At 45.5% G+C, this 21,327-nt stretch overlaps 1 protein-coding gene across 3 annotated transcripts in view; it reads right to left on the bottom strand.

Annotated features, from left to right (window-relative positions):
* Adamts7 (ADAM metallopeptidase with thrombospondin type 1 motif 7) overlaps nucleotides 1-21,327 on the bottom strand; it is a 50,714-nt gene that overhangs the window by 21,095 nt on the left and 8,292 nt on the right. For all 3 annotated transcript variants that reach the window (XM_023712547.1, XM_023712549.1, XM_023712548.1), the window contains exons 3-8: nucleotides 20,317-20,482; nucleotides 19,232-19,428; nucleotides 16,329-16,412; nucleotides 15,909-16,033; nucleotides 15,001-15,150; nucleotides 13,831-13,974 (exon numbers count right to left, since the gene is read on the bottom strand). In XM_023712547.1, the coding sequence (XP_023568315.1) occupies nucleotides 13,831-13,974; nucleotides 15,001-15,150; nucleotides 15,909-16,033; nucleotides 16,329-16,412; nucleotides 19,232-19,428; nucleotides 20,317-20,482 (866 nt within the window). The remainder of the gene's footprint in view (nucleotides 1-13,830; nucleotides 13,975-15,000; nucleotides 15,151-15,908; nucleotides 16,034-16,328; nucleotides 16,413-19,231; nucleotides 19,429-20,316; nucleotides 20,483-21,327) is intronic.

Here is a 21,327-nt window from a genome sequence, read left to right as displayed (position 1 = left end):
TTTTTTTTTTTGGCAGAACCGGGGATTGAACTCAGGCCCTTGTGCTTGCCAGGCAAGTGCTTATTCTACTGAGCCACCTCCCCAGCCCCTATCCCTCACTTTTCAAATAAACTTTTGGCACTATTTTTGGCTTGTCAGGTCCAATTCATTGTTTGAAGCACAAGCTAGAGCTGGAAATTGGTTATATGTGTGAAGGCAAGAAGAAGCCAGAGTGTCTAAAACAGTCAAGCTACCTCAGTCTTGTGAAAAACATCCTGCATAGACAATTTGTGATCCGTTGCTAGGCAATCTTGTGTCTTGTGATACTAACTTTGAAAAGGTATAAATAAACACTTCTACTGTTATTATTCAGTTCTCTTGCCCATCTGGTAAAGAGGCCTCCACTTGACTCAGCTTTTGTTTCTTGTCTTTATTTTCTAAATTCCCTTGCCATTTTCTCCCGGGGAACACTGGAACAGAACATTTAACATTTAAACACTTAACTAAAGTGACTGTGAATATATGAAAACAGCCATACCAGTTCTTAATACATTTTTTCATGAGAATAAATGCAAGAGAGGTTTTCTCACATGGTTTCACATCTGGTTAAGTAGAGTCATCAAGGGATATGAAATACCAGCTAACCATTAAGGGGTCCAACTAAGTGGTTAAAAGAACTCTGCTTGGGAAAATTCTGACATTACCTCATGAGAGTTTGAGGCCTAGACAACAGATGGCCTAGTCCCTTGTCCCTAAGAAGGGAATGTATCACTAGTATGGAGCCAAAGGCCATCAAGGGGGCTTTCTTCTGTGCTTCTGTGTTCTTGACAACAGTACTGTCCTAAGGTCCAGACAGACATGTTTGTCCAGTCTTGTGTAAAAGTCTCACAGTAGGCATTTTGTGGACTTCAGGTCTCTTTATGCATGTGATACCTCCTTAAGGAGTAAAGACCTAACTGTCTCTCTATAGTCCCAAGACAAGCAGATGGGAAATTTATTAGATCTTGTCACTACACAGATTTCATTGACTTTGACACTAGGATGTGTCCTTGATGAATGGTTCAGGTTTGTTCCTAACAATTTAAAATAAAAACAGCTTATCTACCATTGCAATATGGTCTGGTTTTAGTATGACCTGGGGGTGGTGGTGGCAAAAGATGAGTAAGAGATGGTACTATAAACTATAAAGCTATTCTTCAGTTAGAGTTTCTGCTTGGAACATAAAAGGTAGAGTGAAATGCCTTGTGTTCAGGCTTTTGAAACTCTTTTTTTTTTTTTTTTAAATTTTATTTATTTGTGTGTGTGTGTGTGGCCAGCTCAGCCCACCAGGGGGTGGGGCTGGCTGGCATGTGGTGCTGGGGGATTGAACCGCGGTCCCTGTGTTCTGCTAAGTTTGTTCTAAGTAGGTGCTTTAGACCACTGAGCCATCTCACCAGCCCCTTGAAACTCTTTATTAAAGGGAATGCTCAAGAATTATGTATTTAGTATGGACCCCAAGGGACACAATGATATCCTGGATGACCCTGTTTTAAGACTTCCCTTTGTCTATCAGGGGGATGTAGGTCTTGCTGATCTATTTAGGGAGGATAAATACACAAGCAAGTCACCTCAACCTCCCTCTTATAATCTTCAGACTTATAAATCAAGTACATCCCTTCCCAGTGACCAGGAAATCCATTAGTCTAGTACCCCAGAGAAGCCCAATATTCCTCAGTTCCCTCAGCAGCTCCCTCAGGCAGCCCTATGTCCCACTGGGTACACACAGACAGCTTTAAGCCCTGCAGGTTGAATCCCAAGTAGTGTTTCTTGTTACTCTAATTTGCAACTTATCTGGCTCCTAAGGTAAGTCCTGGGGTGGAAGGAAAGACTTGAGTACAGGTTCCTTTGTCAACTGCAGATGACTAACAATGCAAGGAATGATTAGGCCAATAGTTAGAAGACCCTAGTAAGCTTACAGATGGGTTCCAAACTTGGACCCTTGTTTTTGACTTATCATGGCAAGAAGTATTCTATCTTGGCCATTTCTGTACCTCAGATGAAAGAGAAACAGTGCTACAAGAGGCTAGGAGTTATACAGATGAACAACACGCTTTAGAAAAGGAAGGAAACCACTCTAGAGAGGCTGCTTTCCCCTCCACAGAGACAAACTGGGGCCATAATACTCAGCAAATAATGTCTAGTATACTAGCTGCTTTTGTCATGGGGATGAAAAGATACATTAAAATGTCTGTTAATTATGATAAAGTGAATGGCAGCTTACAGGGCACAGAGGAAAATCCAGCTACATTTAAACCAATTAGCAGAGGCCTTCTGCAAGCATACTACTATAGATCCATCTTCTAGGAAGGCGAGAGGAACTAATAAGACATTTCATCTGTCTGTCAGCCCAGTGTAAGCTACATAAACTTCCGATGGGGACACAGACATCTATAGGCCAATTACTGGCCATGACCTTGTCTGAGTTTCAAGAATCAGGACCCAGAGGAAAGACAAAAGAGAAAGGCTAAGATGACTGTAACTGTTGCAATTGATAATGCTTTAAACCCACGCAGGTTGTCTAAGGTAAAACCAAGAAACAACCAAGAAAAGTTCTTATTTCGATGCAAAGAAACTGGACATTGGGCATGAAGTTGCACCAAAGCTCTGCCTGCGCCCTGTTCTAAACGTGAGGCAGCTAATGTGCCTGACTTGTGGCACTGGAGGTTCTTTCTTTCTTTCTGTCTTTCTGTCTGTCTTTCTTTCTTTCTTTCTTTCTTTCTTTCTTTCTTTCTTTCTTTCTTGGGGGGAGGGGGATGCAAGGGATGGAACCTAGGGCTCTGTGCATGCAGTGCAAGAACTTTGCCACTGAGCTACATCCCCAACTCTTTTTGTCACTGGAGGTTTGACTGTTTCTACTCCCAGAGAGGGCAAGGCAAGCCACACACTCATTTCCTGTTCTAAGGACTAAAGAGGCCCAGGGGAACCTGCAGTGCCCCTGTCCACAGACCTTACCATCTCCTCTGAGGAATTGTTATGTACAGCTAAGTTAGACAGAAATATTATAAGCAGTTGGATAGGGTTAGGGCCTAATAGGAACCAGTGCAGAAGATGGGATACCTTGTAATTGTGGGGGAGATAGATACCTCCAGCTGAGGGCCAGACCTCAATATAAAAGATGAAACAAATGCACTCACATATCTCCGCTAGGATAACAGTGACTGGTATTCTAAATAGGCATGGTTCACCTTGGGAAAGCTAGGAGGAGCCACTGACCCGCCCCCTCAAGGAAAAGCCCCTGTTCCGTATTCATGGCCACTTGCTACATGACTTGCCTCCCCATTTGATCCTGATTTAATCAATATTACCTAAGCAATTATGCTCATAATCTCATTGGCTGACCACAGTTTTGTCCCACCTCATGCCCACCTTGTGATTTCCAATTTTCCCCCACTTTCTACCTGCCTTGCCTCATGGTTTTACTCTATAAAAATCCCTAGAAAAGGCAGGATCCTTAGCAACTCACTTGAGACCCCTTCTGTTTCTCTTTGAGACAGAAGCTTTCTTTCCCCAGTAAATATATTCTGTTGTTAACCTTTGTTGTTCCTAAAATTCATTCTTCAATTTTAGAGAGCATGGACTCATACTGGACATCTAGCAGGTTGGGAGTTTCTTTCCCCTATATCAGAATGCTGAGTGATCTTGGATGTCATTGGTGAGACAACTGAACTATTTATAGATGGGCTGAGGGGCTAGTTCTGTTTTGCTTTTGTTCTCTGGAGAACTCTTCCCTAAGTCCACAGCCATATTTAGGGTTGAAGAGACTCCTAGTCACGAGTTGTTCACTCCTCTTCTGACGTGTTCCTTTGAAGGTCAAAGGTTCAACTTAAGTTTCTAATTGTCTCAGTGTCCAAATCCCTTGCTAGGAAGAGATTTATTAACAAAATGAGGGTGATTCTCAAATTCCAGCTAAGGCCAGAAAGGATTTTACTTGCTGGGACCATACCAGGTCTCTCTGACCAAATTAGCCAATACATAAATCCTGCTGCATGGTGCAAAGGAATATTTGGTAGGGCTATTTCAGCTATGTCAGTATTATAAGACTAACAGATCCCCACCAGTTTCAATCAAAAGCAGTATCCAATTAAGAAAGAGACATATAAAGACCTCCAGCCTCTCACAGACACATTTTGCAAGCACAGCTTTTTAAAACCTCGTCAGTCTCTCGCAATACTCCCACTCTCCCTGTAGTGAAGCCCTCAGGAGAATATAGGATGGTAAAAGACCTCCACCTTGTTAACGAGGCTGTTATTCCAATCTATCTTCTAGTGGCAGATCCATATACAATTCGCTCACAAGTCCCAGGTAGTACTGATTGGTTCTCAGTCATGCATTTTCTTCATTCCCCTACACCTAGACTCTCAAGTTTCTATCTGCCTTTGAATGGGAACACTCCATTAAAAGACAAAAACAGCAATATACTCGACAGTTCTTCCACATTCTGCCTGGGCACTAGAAAAAGTCTTCAGGAATAAAGCTAGAACAAGGAAGCATCCTGCAGTATGTAGATGATATTCTAGTTTTCAGCCCAACTCTGGAACTGTCTAACTGTCACCCTGTATAAACTCTTTTAACTTTTTAGCTAAGAAGGGATAGAAAGTGGCAAAAAAAAAAAAAAAAAAAAAAAAGCAAAGCTCAGATATCCCTCTAAAAAGTTAAATATCTGAGATATATTCTTACACCTGGGAAATGACAGCTGTTTAGGGAGTGGATCTAGGCTATCTGTGACCTTGGGCCTCCTGCTGCCAAATGATAGCTTTGTTCCTTCCTGAGAATGGCAGGCTTTGGTAGGATCTAGCTACCTAATTTTAGACAGATGGCAAAGCTTTTATACGAGGTAGTAAAAGGTTCTGAGTCAGTGCCCCTAGAATAGATAAAAGTAACTGACAGTGCCTTTAGAAAAATAAAGCATGCTGTCACTCAGGCTCCAACATTGAGAATACCCGACTTAAAAAACAAAAAGCAAAGCAGAACCAAACCAAACCCTTTTTTTCCTCTATGTATCAGAAAAAGGAGGAATTGCTTTGGGGGTCTTGACCCAATGGCTAGGATGAGAACCCTGCCAAAAGAAATTAGATACTTTTGAAAGAAATTAGATGGGGTGGCTGCTGGATAGCCACCCTGCCTGAGAGCAATAGCAGCTACAGCTGTACTAACAGAAGCGGCTACAAAGCTAACTTCGGGACAGAAACTAGGAAGTTCTGACTCCCCATCAGGTCAGAGGTATTCTGGAGACAAAAGGTTACTTGTGGTTAACAGGAGAACAGCTTCTGAAGTATCAGGACATGCTCTTAAGACACCCTTGAGATTATTATAAAAAATTGCACTATTAACCCTGCTTCTTTGATGTCTACAGGCCCAAAGGTTAGCCATTCTTGTTAAAAGTAATCTTCCTGGCCATACAAGCAGATAGGACATCAGTGACCTGCAGGTCCAAGATCCCAAGGAGGTATGGTTCACTTGGAGAGTTCTTGACAGCCAGTCAAATTTTAAAATGTAACAATGTGAGATCACTCCACACCACCACCACCCCAAAAAAGGAAAAAAAAAAAAACTTTAAAATTCAAGTGGCAACAGCCTACCTCTCTTCTCCAGTCTAACTGATGCTTTCAGACAATGGCTTTAACTCTCATTTGTGAGATTAATGCTAGACATGAACTTTTTTTACATGACGATCTGCAGGGACACTCAAGGGAGATGAGTCAAAGATAAAAAAACCAGGTGGAGTTGCTTCCTTGGGCAATTCTAATCTGGTTTATGACACTATTGCTAATGGTCAGATTTTGAATAACATTATATTAAAAATGATAAAACTGGGTATAGTTCAATCCCTGGTACCACAAAAATAAATAAATAAAACTGGGTAAAAGTTTCTTTATGCCATTAATATCTTGTGATTAAGTAAGATAACTAGAACTGACTAAAAGGTTGTTCTACACTCACTAAGTGAAACATTTAAAAGTGTTTCAGGACCGGGGAGACAGCTCAGTAGAATAAACGCTTCCCTGGCAAGTGCAAGGGTGAGTTCAATCCCTGGTTCTGCCAAAAAAAAAAAAAAGATGTGTTTCAGAGATAATAACAAAACTTAATGGTTAATACAATAAAGTCATCACAATCATGCTAAAACATCTCAAATTTTCTCTGTACAACTTTATAACTGTTGTCTGTTAACATTCTACAGAGATTCAACTTCTAAGGCAACTGTGGTTAATAAGAAATAACAGTTCCCTGGCCATGTTAGCTATTTCAAAGTGTCTAATGTAAGTCATAAAATTAAACCAACTGCTCTCATCACAATGCTAATGTAACTAATCCTTCTGAGTATTCAACAACTGAGGTTTAGAGATCAGAGATAAAAAGATAAGTGGGCTACAAAAACAGCCAGTATTTTGACTGGGGCCCTCCAAGGTCACCAAGGACCTAAGACAGAAGGGGACCTTTCCCACAAGATCCTACAGCTTTTTTTTTTTTTTTTTTAAATAAAAACAACTCTACATTTATTGGTCTTTAGTAAAAACATAAGGGTAGTCAAAACAATATGAACAAATGTTTTATAAATACTCCCAGGGCAAACCATTAATTAGCTGCCTTTTTTACATATTATAATTGCCATTGCCTCACTTCCCTGCTGTTTTAATTCACTGATCATTTCTAGTTGGAGATACTTGGCGGCAGAGTAATGTTATCTCCTTTCAGCATGATCTGACTCAGTTGTTTTCTTTTCTTTTTTTATTTTTGGAGGCAGAAGATGAATTTTCCCACTTTCATTCTTTTTGTTTGTTTGTTTGTTTGATTAATTTTATTGAGAAACAAATAGCAATGAGACAGTTTCAAAACCAATTAGTGGGACAGTTTCAATAATTAATACATTGCATATTGATGTCTTCGTAGTGGTTATTCATAGTACCCAGCTGTTTTCTTGATTTTGTCTTAGAACAAATTTCTTCCACATCATCTAATATAAGGTTCATGTACTCATCAAAATCACTAATACAGCCCTCTATCCACATAGTCATTTGCTCATACAGCCACACCTGGATCCAGGATCTATTCTGCAAATATCTGAAGATGCGGTTGATGGGCTGCACCATCACCTTCTGCACTTTCTGGCCCTGACCCCAGTATGTCATGGTGGAACCTGACAAAGATCAAGATCTTACAACTTTGAGAAGTCACTTAATCTCCTGAGCAAGGAGAGTGTTGGACCTCAAACAACAAGAATCAAACTGTGCAGAGTGATAAAAATGAGGATTACCAGGAAAAAGCAAAAAACAAAAACCTCCACTGCTTCTATGAGAAGTCACATGGTCAGGCAAGACCATGATCCATCGTGGCAGCTGACATTGATAAAGCAGCGAAGAGGCTCTATGCATGGTCCCCCAAGAAACCTCTGAAGAGCCTGAACAGACTTTGATATTCAACGAAAAGTTAATTTTGATTAATATTGTTCTCATCTTAGCTTGGTCTTAAACACCCAGAAAAAAAGGTATAACCAAATATATAAAAGTTATGTACTAATACAGAATAGATATAAATGAGGGACTCCAAATCACTAACCCTTGCTGGCAGTTTCTAACCACCTCAGGAGACAGATCTGATAGCCATCTGGTGACAACTGTCCTTTCCATACTTCTCATGCTTTGGTCAGACATGCTTTAATCTCTTGGTAGAGTTTGTTCTCACCTAGGGGCTACTAAACTCCAGTTGTCCTCCAGATAGAGCCAGCCATCTCCTTCCTCCTATTATGTTCCATACAGCTGACCTCCTAATTGACATCGTCCACTACTCCAGCCAATGCCACCTTTTAGCCAGGAGTGGTCGTCACTCCTAAGCCCAAGAGCAGCTGGATGGTTATTTCTAGAGCAAGGAATGTATGACAGCTGAGACCCCTAGGCAGGATTAAATACATGACTAGGTCCTTGAAAAAGTAGAGGAGACATGGCCTCTGTGTCACGGCAAACAACTGAGCTAACATCCTGCAGTTTCACACTTGTGTCTATGTAACATCAATGCTATCAAAATGCAGATGGTTCTACAGATCGAATCTACCTGCTCCTATCAATCACAGCCACCTAGATCCCTCCTTGACCAATATCACCTGTGCTTCACATTGCCCCTCACCAACAGGAAGTAGCCAGGACAATCATTGCCCTGTCCCCCATCCTATGGAAGTAGGATGATTGAGTCAGAGGGGGAAGGTAGGGACAGAATAAAGAGACATAAAAAACCCAAGGCAAAACACTGATGACTAATATTATAAAATCATCACATGCTTATTTTTGGTAATGACTGTGATGCTTATCTGTGACTGATGATTGTAAGACCATCACATGCTTATTGTGTATGTGCTTCAAAAATGTACACTACTGTATCTTTTATGAAAGTGTTACTTTATGGTCACTTTATTCCCTTCCCAGAAAAAAAGAGGCTAAGACCCTGATTGGTTTAGCCCACATCAATCAACAAAACTGTTTGCCCCTATAAGTGTGGCCATATCTCATACTTACTGGGCCGTCCCAAGTGGGATGCCCCCTATCTTGAAGCACCACTAAGACAGCTCTTGTGCTTTCTCTGCATTTGCCACACTTCAAAGAAATTTTCACTTTGCACTATTCAAGTCTTGACTCCTCCATCTTCTGCTAATAGCCCACTTTTTCATTCTTTGCTAGAATTAAGGAAAGGACCTTAAGAGAGGTGGAAGGTCACTCAGAGACCTCTCACTGGACACAACATCAACAAGTAATCTCCCAGACTTATGTAAGTGTGCAGGACATCCATGACTTGAACCCTCCAAGATCCTGAGGAGGTATGGCTCACTGATCAAAATGGCTTTGTCCAAGAAAGACATCAAAAGGCAAGTTATGCAGCTATCAGCTCACAGCAGGTCACTGAAGCTAACTAAATCTCTCCCTAGCAACCTCTGCTCAAAAGGCAGAACTGGCAGCTCTGACTCAAGCACTAATGTTAGGAGAAGGCAGAAGGTTAAACATCTATAAAGACTCTAGGTATGCCTTTCTGGCGCTACATGCCCATGTTGCAATCTAGAAAGGAACAGGTTTACATGACAAATAAACAATTATCTGCAAAACACAAACCGGAAATTCTGTAACTCCTAGAGGCAGCCCACGTTCCCAGACAGGTCACACAGTCAGAGGACACCAGAGACATATGTCTAAAATATCTTGGGGAAATGAAAAGGCTGATAGGCAAAAAGGACAGCCCTGTCGCCCCTGAAACTCTAGCCTTATTCCCAATTCCTGAGGAACCATTAAAACCAGTCTATATTTCCTAAGCAAATAAATGGGCATTTGGACAAGAAGAAATTAAAAAGGGATTATGGTGGTATTTAGGAAACAAACTGGTCCTTCTCCAGGAATACAGGGGAAAGCTATAAAAAATACTTCATGATTCCTGCTGTATGCAAAGTGATGGAAATGGTCACTAAATTGGCAATGGCCACTCAAACTTTCACAGGACTAAGACTAGCTACAACCTCCAAACAGGTCTACAAAGCTTGCCCATTTTGTTCCTAAAACAACCTGCATAAGCCCAAACTGCCTCCTTTATTATAACCTGTATAGAGGAAAGGGACATACCCTGGAGAGGACTGGTAACTAGACTTTATCCATGTGCCAGCATGCAGAGGATTTAAACAGATGTTGATCCTTATTGACACCTTCACAGGCTGGATCAAAACCTTTCTTCATGTTCAGAAAAGGGTACTGAGTGATTCAAGATGATTCTTAAATAAACTGTCCCCAAGTTTGAGCTACCCATTTCTCCAGAGTGACAATGGACCTTCTTTTACCTCCCCAATAACTCAGGGAGTGGGAAAGGGTTTAGAAATAAAGTATCACCTTCATTTCACTCAATCTTCTGGAAAGGTAGAGAGAGCCAAACCAGAGCCTAAAGAAAGCTCCGGCAAGGAGATATATACAGCTCAGTGTCATAGAGCCTGCCTGGGAAGCACAAGATCCTGAGTTTTATTCCTGGTACATTCCTTCAGGAAAAAAAAAAAAGGAACAAAAGAAAGAAATCTCCTCCAATATTTTGCCAAGAGACATCTGAGTCATGGGTCTGATTGCTACCGACAGCATTCATGAGGCAAGCTTTAGCTATGCCCCAAACTGGGCTAACTTGAGACCATTTAAGATGTTTTACAAAGGTCTATTTCTATCCTTTGATATGACAGTAGACCCAGAGACTACAAGACTCTTACAATAACTGATGCTTCTGGGCCAAGCACACCAAGCTACCCAAATATATGGGAATGGAATCCTGCCAGCTCCTGGCCCAAGGAGACCACCTAGTGTCTGCCCTGGAGAATAAGTACTTGTGAAAACTTAGAGAGAAGGAGCACCAGCTGACCAGTTGAAGCCAAAATGGAAAGACCCCTTCTCAGTGAGTCTTGCAACATCCACTGCTGTAAAGGTGGCAGTGACAGGTAATTTGATTCATCTTTCTAGATTAAAATTAGTCCCACCCAAACTGTCTAAGGACCAAGATCACCCAAAAGGAAAAAAAAACTACCCCTGTAAGCCTCTGGAAGAGTTGAAATTTCTCTTTAAAAAGCAAGACTTCATTGCTGCTATAAATAAACAAGGATCTTGCTAAGGCAATGGCTCTCAGACTTGATAATTTATCCAACAGACATTAACATGCATTCTTCTCCACAGAAGTGTGGCAATCTGACCTGCTCCTCATATTAGAGCTAACAAAGTTTCTTTCATCAAACAAGCAGCTCAAGGGTCACTAACTCTTTTCTCATTTTCTGACAGGCTTTTTCTTCAGTCCAGCCATGAACCACAACACTCCAAGATAGTTGGAGAGTACATACTCCCTAGTAGGTAGGGTTCAAAGCCCTCAAGGAAACTATAGAAGATAAAGACTTCTACTGCCTCAGCACCCCATAAAGTTTTATGAAATTTATGTCTCTCAGGGGGAAATAATATAGGAGGTAGGGCATGGCAAAGCTGGCTGGGGAAATTAGTGGGACCTCTCAATTATAAGATCCGAAGTCAGCACCAAGTGATTCTCAGGACCCTCTCTATCTGCAACTTCTTGTGGGCTCCCATGAGGCGTGGACAGCATAATGGGTGAGATGCACAAGGAACTCACTACTGGGACTGTTTACAGTAGCCCACCCTGTGTCCAGTCTGCATTTCCTGGATGCAGGGCATCCTTTTGTTTTTGCTTTTATCCTTTTCTTTTCTTTTTTTTTTTTTCAGCCTAAGTTTGTACTACAGAGCTAGTTCCTCCCTTCCCCTATTCAGCCCTCACTTTTCAAATAAACTTTTGACACTGTTTTTGGCTTATCATATCCAATTCTTTGTCTGAGGCAAGAAGGACCTGAAATACTTTTAATTCTTGAGCCAGTTCTAAGAGGCCTACTGACAACAAGGTGACCAAGGGCTCTGTTGTCACTATCTTGCATGCTCAGGGTTTCTGAACTTGAACTTTGTTAAGTGAGGTCCTGTGGGTCATGGGAGCAAGGGCGTGAGCAGCGGAGACACACTCATATCTGCACAGTGTCCTCACCACCCCTTTGCCCCATGGACACGGAGTCCTGGCAGACTGACAACATGCAGCTCAGTAAAACAACCAAGCATGTGATGACATACTCATCATGTGAACGATGATAGAGAAAAGAATGTGGACAACCTAGAAACCTTACTTTCCACCCAAACATACTTTCAACACAGGAAGAAGGCAACAAAACCTAAACAAGAAATAGGAGTTCTGTCACCTGTTTTCACTAAGGTTCTATGCCACATGAAGCATTCTCCAAAACAGAAAACATACTAGCTCATAGAACATGCTTAAGTAAATGCAAAGAAGTGAAATTATCCCATGTATATTATCAGACCATAGTGCAGTGAAATTGGAAATCAATGGTAAAAGAAACCACAAGGACTTCATAAACACATGGAGATTAAATAACACCCTCCCGAACAATCAATCAATGGTCACAGATGAAATTCAAGAAGACATTAGACAGTCTCTACAATTAAATGATAATGACAGTACAACACACCAGAACTTATGGGACACAATGAAGGCAGTATCGGGGAATTTATAGCAGTGAATACCCATATCAAGAAAACAGAGGGGCTGGGGAGATGGCTCAGTGGAATAAGTGCTTGCCAGGCAAGCACAAGGGCCTGAGTTCAATCCCCAGTTCCACAAAAAAAACCCCCCAAAACCAAAAAAACCAAAACAGAGCAAGTGCAAATAAACAACTTAACGTTGAACCTCAAACTTCCAGAAAAAGAGCAGGCCAAGTCCAAAGCTTGGATGAGAGAGGAAATTATAAAGTTTGGAGCAGAAGCAAATACACTAGCGACTAAGAAAACAAAGAATCAATGAATCAAAGAGTTGGTTTTCTAAAGATGAAATAAAATCAGCAAACCCTTAAGTCAACCTTATAAAAAAAGGAAAGAAAAGACACAATCCACACAATTAGGAATGAAAAGGGTGAAATTACAATGAATCCTGCAGAAATCCAGAAAATCATATATACCAACTTAGGGAAGTTTATTCTAATAAGACATAAAATGCAAAAGAAACAGATTCCCAGCTGTATATGGATTACCAAAGCTGAATCAAGAAAAATATAAAAATTCTAAATAAACCAATATCAATCAATGAAATTGAAGATGTAATTAAAAACCTACTAAGGTGTTGTGCAGGTCAGAGTCAGCCACTTTGCTAATAAGGGTGACAGGGACAAAGAGGAAAGAAAGGCTCCTGCAGAGCTCCTCCTGTTAGCAGTCTCTCCTAACTCCTCAGTATGCTGAAGGCAGAGCACGCATATTAAGGAGGAAAAAAACTCTGGAAATAACAGAGCGGGCTTGAGCAGCATCTCCACTGCTTGGTAAATGTGCATGCTGAAGGATGAATGGTGCACATTTTAATAAATATTTGCATTTAAAACTAGTGTTGGGGCTGGTGAGATGGCTCAGTGGTCTAAAGCACCTACTTAGAACAAGCTTAGCAAAGCACAGGGACCACAGTTCAATCCCCCAGCACCACATGCCATCCAGCCCCGCCCCCTGGTGGGCTGAGCTGGCCACACACACACACACACACACACACACACACACACACAAAAATTAAAAAAAGAAAGAATTATAAACAAACAAAAACAAACAAACAAAAACTAGTGTTCATGGCAGAGGCAGAGCCATTGTCTGGCATATGCAGAACTCCCAGTTCAATCCCCAGCACTGCGAAATGGGAACTGTGCATGTGAAGATGGGAGATGACATAGATGCTTCTGACTTCCAATTTTTTCTTTAGTAAAACATGAAATACGAAATCTCTCGGTAAATTAAGAGATGATGAAAGAAGGTGAAAGCTCTCAGTTTCAGTTCCCTGGCTTCCTACTGGGACACGTGGCCACCCTTGAGTTTCATATTCTCTGCAGCCTTTTCCCCGAGTGCCCCTCACACCTGCACATTTCTCTGAGAACATCAGAGACGACTGGCTACACACACGGCCTTGTTGCACAGGTGGAGAGAGGCAGCTTCAGAGGAGGCCAGGTGGCCTGCTCACCCAAGAGCAAGTGAGAAGGTGCTCCTTGCCAGATGGCTGGCTTTGCTTATGTCTTATACTGAGACCCTCCTTCTTTCTCACCTGTATCTGTGAGCTCCTGCGCATCAGTCCCCTCTAGGGAGATCTTGGGGCCCTGGGCCTGTACCTATTGGGCCCTTCTGTGTGTCCTTCCTGCCTGGCACTGTAGTGCCACATCTGTTGCCCCTCCCTGCTCTGTGACCTGGAGGTCAGGGCAGAGCATCCAGGCTGAGGGAGACTTACTCGAGGAACCTGGTGATGTACTCGCTGCTGCAGCGGGACCAGGTGAGCGGGGCAGAGTCGTACAGGAGCTGTGGAGACATGATGAAATGCAGTTTCCCAACAGGCTCACAGTCATTGCCGCTTCCGTCATGGTGCATGCCAAAACTGTGTGAGAGCACAGGCCCCAGGGGCGGGTGAGCCGGTGGGGGAGGCCACAGGCTGCCCTTCCCCCAAGGTTCCCTAGGCTGGCTGTGCCACAGGATGGTTAGGTGCCCTTTCTGAGCCATTTCCTGAGTGCCCATCAGGGGTATGATCACTGGTGTCCTCTGAGCTCTCCCACCAGGTGCATAGCCTTAGCTTGACATGAGGGCCAGGAACCCAGAGCAGCTCTGTCATGGCCCTGAGGTAGCCAGCAACACAGAGCAGGTGGCACAGCTGGAAGTACATTATGGCTATGCAATCTCTCCCCCACCAAGAGCCAGTGGACACACCCTGCCCCTAGATCTTGTTTGAAGGCATATCCTTGAGTCAAGGGCTCCAAGCTACCATCTTCCAGAAAGCTTTCTAGAGACCACTCTCAGGCAGGACATGGGGAGTTATTGCCCCTCAAGGCTCATTCCAAAGCAGTATTGCCTCCGTCCTCCTTCTTGCTCCCAGAGGGCTAAGGACTGAGCCCAGTAACAGCTAAGAAGTGGTGGAATCTGGCAGAGACCTCTTGGTCTTCTTGCCTTCTTGGCCCTACGTGTGGCTGTCACCAGAACATCTGAGTGGATAACTCCACACCTGTTGTGCCCTGACCAGCCTGCTGGACATCTAAGGTACCACTATAGTCAGCAACTAAGTAGCCTGGGCATAGATGGCAGAGGGCATGAGCCATCTCTAGATGAGCCCCAGGCCCAAGTGTCAGATGGGGTATCTTGGACATCACTGTGTCCATCCCTCAATCTGTGGGGAGGACACAGAGTGCTGGGGTTTGGCAGTTTGTCCCTTGTGCTCAACAAGGAAGCAGCCTGGCTGGGGAGTGGGAGGGGACAGGGCAGGGAGCTGTACATAGCCTGGTGCAGTTGGGGCTCCTTCCCTACCAAGTTTCATTTCTTCATGATTTCATGACCTATAGATCTGGCTGGCTGGTGCCCCAGTGTGGAAAGCTGAAGCTGGGATCAGGGGTGGCAGAGAGGAGAGGTGTGGTACCTGTGCCCGAGCTCATGAGCCACGGTGAAGGCCAGCGGCAGGCCGGTGTCCTCGCTGATGCTGCAGCTGTTGTTCAACTGGCACATACCCCCCACATGCGACAGGCCCAGGGTCTCACAGGGCTGGTTCATGGCTAAACACAAGTCCTTCCTGCACAGGTGGAGAGATGCAGCCTTCAGAGCAGGCCAAGGCCGGTTGGTGCTCACTTGAGAGGGCTCGACAGGGACATCCTTTGCCATATTGAGACATCAGGCCAACATGGTGGCCACTGCAACGCGGGTGCCCTCAGTCACACACAACCCACTAGACCTACCCATTTGGGCCTGGGGGTACAGATGTGTGCCCAGAGTAGGCTGGTGTTTTCTCAGTGAGGGGGCTGATAAAAGCTGCCAGTGCACAGCAGAGGGAAAACAAGTCTACCTGGAGCTCAGACACATGGCCTTTAGTCAGATGAGAAGATGCCAGAGGTGGGGAATGGGCTGGTAACCATGAGATAAACAGGAGGTATGAGATACCCTTCTGATGCGATTTCTCTGTATCTGGACTGGGAGGTGGACATGTAAAGCTACACAGCGGGTGGTCAGTGTGCGCCTGCACACACACAGAGCCTGATGAGATCTCACTAAGTGGACTGTATCTATGTTGACCTCCTGCTGGGAGGATCTACTGCCCTGCAGCCATGCACGATGTTACCAGTAGGTACATGGCCTAGAGGAGAAACTTGGCCTCTCTGCACTGTTTCAGACAACCTAATGCAAATCCACAATTACTTTGAAATAGAAAGACCCCCCAGTGCTGATAGAATCCTACTTCATGACAAAGCTGTGCAGAACTCTGAATAGATACCCCTCGCCCTAGAACCTCCCTGGGGCAGCCCTCCTGCCCCTACCCTCCCATAGCAGGTATACCTCGTGAGTAGGATGGCTGTGTCATGGTGCTGGGGGTGGGCATCCCCCTTCATGTTGATGTTTCTCTGCCACTTGCAGAAGCTTCTCAGGGTGTTGTCTGCATGGTGTGTGATCTTTAAGTCCTTCTGCAGCACAGACAGTGATCACTCATTCCTGCCCTGGACTCCCACAGGACAGGACTGATTCTCACCATCAAAGGTAAGAGGGAGAATTACAGGGAGTAGTGAGGACAAGCAGCCAACCTCCAGCCTCCACCCTCCTGCAGGTATGTCCTGGGGGGCCAGAGACCTAGCAGAGGAAGAGCCAGGGACCAGAGGGTGACAGAGGAAACTGTCCAGGCCCAGAGGCCTTTGTTGTGCATTTCTATACAGGCTCAGTAGCCAGTGCCAGGATACAGTATGGGGCCACATGGCCTCTCACCTCTTCATCTTCCAGCAGGATCAGGCGCACGATGGTGATGTGGATGGGGTTCCCAATGCTGGGGTCATGAAAGAGGCCTGCCACCTGTCCAAGAGATGTGGCATGTTATGCTTTATATCTAGATATCCCCCAAGAGTCCCATGTACTCAGTGGTGGGCTTTTGTAGGTGATTGAATTACTGGAGGGTTCTAACTATCAAGTCAGCTGATGTTAGGGGCCGGGGAAATGGCTTGGTGGAATAAGCGCTTCCCCGGCAAGCGCAAGGGCCTGAGTTTGATCCCTGGTTCCACAAAAAAAGAAAAAAAAAAAAAAAAAAAAAAAGAAAAGAAAAAAAGTCAGCTGATAGGTCTGGGCAGAAGAGGCAGGTCCCTGGGCATGGCCTGGACATGTTTATCTTTCTCCCTAGTCCCTCCCTTCTGTCAGCCATGACATGAGCAACTTTTCCTCTCCCATACTACCTTGCTTTGGGGCCACGTGGCCATGGACTGAAACATGAGCTAAAATAAATCTCTCCTCTTTTAAGTTGTGGGTGTTGGGTATTTTGCCCCAGTGAAGAAAGTGACTAAAACAGATTTTGATACCAGAGAAGTGGGGTTGTTGCTGCGATACCCCCTGACCAGGGGATTCAGAAGCCTTTGCAATTGGTTCACAGGAGGAGTTTGGAAAGGTTTAGTGATGCTGGCTGGAGTTTCTGGTCAGAGCTCAAAGACTAGAATGCTGGGAAGAAGGTCAATAGTAAAGACCAGGCTGAGGTTTCAGTTGGAACAGACTCCATTGGCATTTGGACTCCTGATCATGTATGTTATGCTCTGGCAGAAATTTTGTTTTGCTCATGTCCTCACACTTTTCAAGAGACACAGATTAAGATTGGGGGACAAATTAATTTGGCAGAGGATGTTTCAAAGCAGCCCAACATTCAGGCTGTGGCATGGGTACTGTTGAGAACTTTTAGCCTGCTCTATGCTGAGAATCAGGAGCAAACAGCATGGCTAAGGGACTTTAGAAGTTCCCACTGGAAAGGAAGGTTTCTGTAAAATTGGAGAACAGGGGAGCCTGGATGAAAAATTTAATACTAAAAGCCAGGTACTTTGGATCCGGACAATAGGAAAAAGATTAATGGAAGATAAGGAATCACATAACCCCATCCTTCCAGGCTCAAAAGTGAAAAATGAAAGACTTTTCTTTGAGAAGAGAGCCCCAGGATACCCTGCTAGAGGAAAGACACTGGCTTCCCAAGATTCTGCTCATGGTGCTCAAACATTAAGGCAGTCAAGAGGTCCCTACAGTGATGATGCAAAAGTGCTGTTGGAGCTGGCAGTTACAGACTGTGGTATCACCTACATGGTGCTGGTTTTATAGGCATGGAGAATGTTGTATAATCATGGCTTCCAGCTAGATTTCAGATGAAGGCTTAGTAGGCCAGGCAGTGCACCCCTGTGAAGGCTGTGTGTGAAGCTAGGAGAGTAAAGTCAAAAGCACAGTGGAGACCCCAATGAGCTGGAGAAGCCATGAACATGGAATGTCTGAGGAAAGCCTCAGGCAATTAGCAGAGCCATGCTAAGAAAAAAGTCCTGAGGGCTACAACCACTGGTGGTCTTAGGGCTGGGGCTGCCCAAGCCATTTGGAGATCACATCACACCAGATTGCCCTAGAAGCTGGGCATTGAGTTATAGGACTTAATGTTTTCCTTGCTGTGTTTCAGTGTGCTTTGGTCCTATTGCTTTCTATTCTCATTCTTCCCTTTTAGAAGAGGAATTTCTACCCTGTGCCACTGTACATCCACAGTGCTTACCTTTCGCTTGACTTTTACAGGGGCTCACAGCTTAGTTTGTCTTAAAGCTCAGAGGGGACTTTGGACTCTTCATCAACATCAAGACTATTAGAGCTCCAGCAACTCTTAGAGATGAACTGAATAAATTTTTCAAAAAGGGCATAAGTCTTTTAGTGGCTAGGGTTAGAATGTTTGGTTTGGATGAACATGTTCTCCAAGAGCCTCATGTGCTTATAGGTGGGCTTCTGGAAGATGGCTGGATTGGGGGGGCTCATAGCCGGAGGAGAAACGGCTGTGCAGAGGCTGTGTGGGGCTGCTGAGGGTGTTAGGGCTGAGCTTTCTCCAGGGACCACAGAAGCAGCCCGACTGACCTATCTGTCCCTTAAAGAGGGCATCATGGGCCTTGGCATTGGCTCGAGGAGCCACAGTGCTCCATGCCAGTGAGCCTTAGCAGACATGCTATCTAGGCTGCTTGGGCGACCTGGCAAGCCACTTGCTTCTTGGGGCCCTGGTGACTCCAAGTGTCGTGTGGGGCCAAAAGCAGTTTTCCATCCCCATGGAGAGCTACCTCCTTCCCTCATCCACACATGAATTACTTGCCCAAGATAACAACCAAGAACTGAGTAGATCCTTGTTCCTTTAATGCATGTACGAGTTGGGGCAGGGCATACGTGTCCATAGCACCCAGGACAGGTCTGGACACAGGAGAGGGTTTGGTTCAGGGCAGGATGAATGAGTCACATGGTCCATGAGCTCCCCAGGTAGCACAGAACAGTGGCCATCTTGGTGTGCCCTTTCCCTCGCAAGTGCCAGCTGGGCCAGTGAGTGGCATGGTACCCAGAGTGTTCCCATGCAGTACCCTACCTGGCACCCTGGGTGGCCAAAAGCAGGGGAGAGGCATGTGTGGTGCAGCTGGATGATGTCTGAGGAGCCTTGTGCTAGTGCCCTGTGCTGCTGCTTGCTCCTGGTGCCCCTGCCAGGCCATGTCCCTTGAGGCCTTGGAAACTTAGAAACCTCTTTCCTTCCTGCTTGAGGCCTGAACCTGGGTCCAGGATGCAGCCACCTTGAACACCACCCGCTGCAGTCCCTCGCCTCCCCCAACAAATACCATTACTACCATTGCCAGTCTCACCATATTCATGATGGTCAGCACGTAGTTCTCCACCTGCGGCTGCCCATGGTATTCCACCATTTTAGTATCAGCCACCACCAAGGTTTCTACCCATTTCTCCTTGCTGACTGAGCCGGGGTACAAACGCTTCTGTCGCTGTTGCTTCCCTGGTTGTGGCTGCTCCAGGTCCTCTTGTTGACGCTCCAGCTCTGGGGACACTAAGGGCCCCAGTAGGCTGGGGTTAGCTGGCTCAGGGCCTATGTCCCCAGGGCCTTTCCTGAGTAAACTGTCTTTGGCATAGCGCAAACAGAACCAATCACAAGGGAGAGGCCCAATTCCCTTCCCGGGGCTGCCCCAGAGTGTGCCGTATGGCCCTGGTCTCGTCATGTCCCTTCTCTGATCCTGATTTCCAGGATTACTCCTAGAAATAAGATTTGTTGATATGCTTCCACAGTGACCTGGTCTACATGAGGTCCTGTCTTCTTGAATTTCTCTCCCTGATACCACATGCAGACTGCTGGTCTACACTTTATCCCGGAAGGACCAAGACTCAAACTGGCGGACCCTACTGAGGGTCCACTGTCCTGAGGAAGCAAATCCATGAAGCAGGGGAAACTGAGGCTGACAGGTATGTCTGAGTGGACATTTCTTCTTGCAAACAGAGTCCCTAAGTGGTGGGCAGCTTGGGCTTAGTGTCAGCCAAGCAGTCCTTAGACTCCACCAGCCCTCAGCAGTTGGCTCCTTTCTTGGCCTGGCTGGCACTATGGCCACTCTGCAGATGGGGACCTATGTATTGTGCTCTAGGTCCCTAGTGACAGAACAAGTTGTTCTGGACCCAGAATGGGGATGGTCTAGCCAAGGGTTCTGCTGGGGCTGGTCGGGATACTTGAAGAATAGTGGTTGGCACAGCCAGGGATGCCACAACCATATGGTGAGGAAGAGGAGACTGGGGCTGGCAGGTCAGGTCAGGCCCAGGGGCATCTAAAGGGCCAGACTATGGTGACATGTCTGCCTGTCCTTCTGTGTGAGGATGTTGCAAGAGGCTTCCAGAGAGACCTTCTAAGTCTCCAGGCCCTCTCCACAAGCTACTAGAGGGATAAGCATACCTTGTACTCCACAGGTGCGTGAAGCCTGGTTGTCACCTTGCGCTGCCCACCTCTCAGGGTTCTGGTGCTTGTACACCACATGGGGCCATGCATGGCCAGGCTGGTCTGGAGCTCCATCCAGGGGCTCAATGAAGTAGTCCTCGTCGGACAGCCAGAAAACTCCTTTCTGGAGAAGCAGCAGCAGGGTCACACAGGGAGGGCTGGTGCCTGGCTGTCCTTTCCACCACCCCAGAGAGCCGCTCTGCCTGGCTGAGCCCTCCCTGTGACTGCCACAGATAGGCACAGCACTTCCCTCCCTCTGGGACTTTGTCTATACTTTGTCCCCTAGCAAAATGTCATTCTCTGCCCTCTGTACAACCAGAGACTTTGCAGTGGAGTTCAGAGACCCTCCTTAGGATGCTGTGCCCCACTCCATGGAGAGGTAAAATGGTCTGCACCTAAATCTGAGGACAATGGTTCCTGCGGAGTCCACACATCATCTCCAGCCCAGCAGCCCATGCCAGGCCTTCAGGCTACTTTGCTTCTCCAGCCACCATTCTCTCCCCTGATGGTCAGACCTTCTCATCTGCCCTTGGCCTCCCTGATGTGGTGGTCAGTCCACAAGCAGCTCTGCCCACATCCAAGCCACTGAGATGTCCCTGGGGCCAGGGCTGGCTAGAGACAGGAAACAGACTTGCCATGTCCACCCAGAAAAGAGAGGGAATGGGAAGCATCCTAAGGAGCCCACCTTTCCAGGATGTTCAGGACCCCAACAGGGATGAAGCTGTCACCTTCCTCCGATATCCCCTCTCTAGTACCAAATCTACCCTTGTTTGGATCACACAGACCCAAGGAGCTTGGAGGGCAGGACTGTGCCATCCACACTGAGGACTGAGCCCCAGTCTGAATGCAGTCTCTAGTCTTGGATGACCAGGGACCTTGGGCAAGCTCCTCTCTGAGCAGTTCTCTTATCTATAAAACTGGAACCATGCATGACATGTACGGATGCTGTCCAGGCTCCCCGAGGTGTTA

Source organism: Octodon degus, unplaced genomic scaffold (assembly GCF_000260255.1).
Source record: "Octodon degus isolate 3935 unplaced genomic scaffold, OctDeg1.0 scaffold00026, whole genome shotgun sequence".
Lineage (NCBI taxonomy): Eukaryota > Metazoa > Chordata > Mammalia > Rodentia > Octodontidae > Octodon > Octodon degus.
This window is presented reverse-complemented; position numbering and strand designations above follow the sequence as displayed.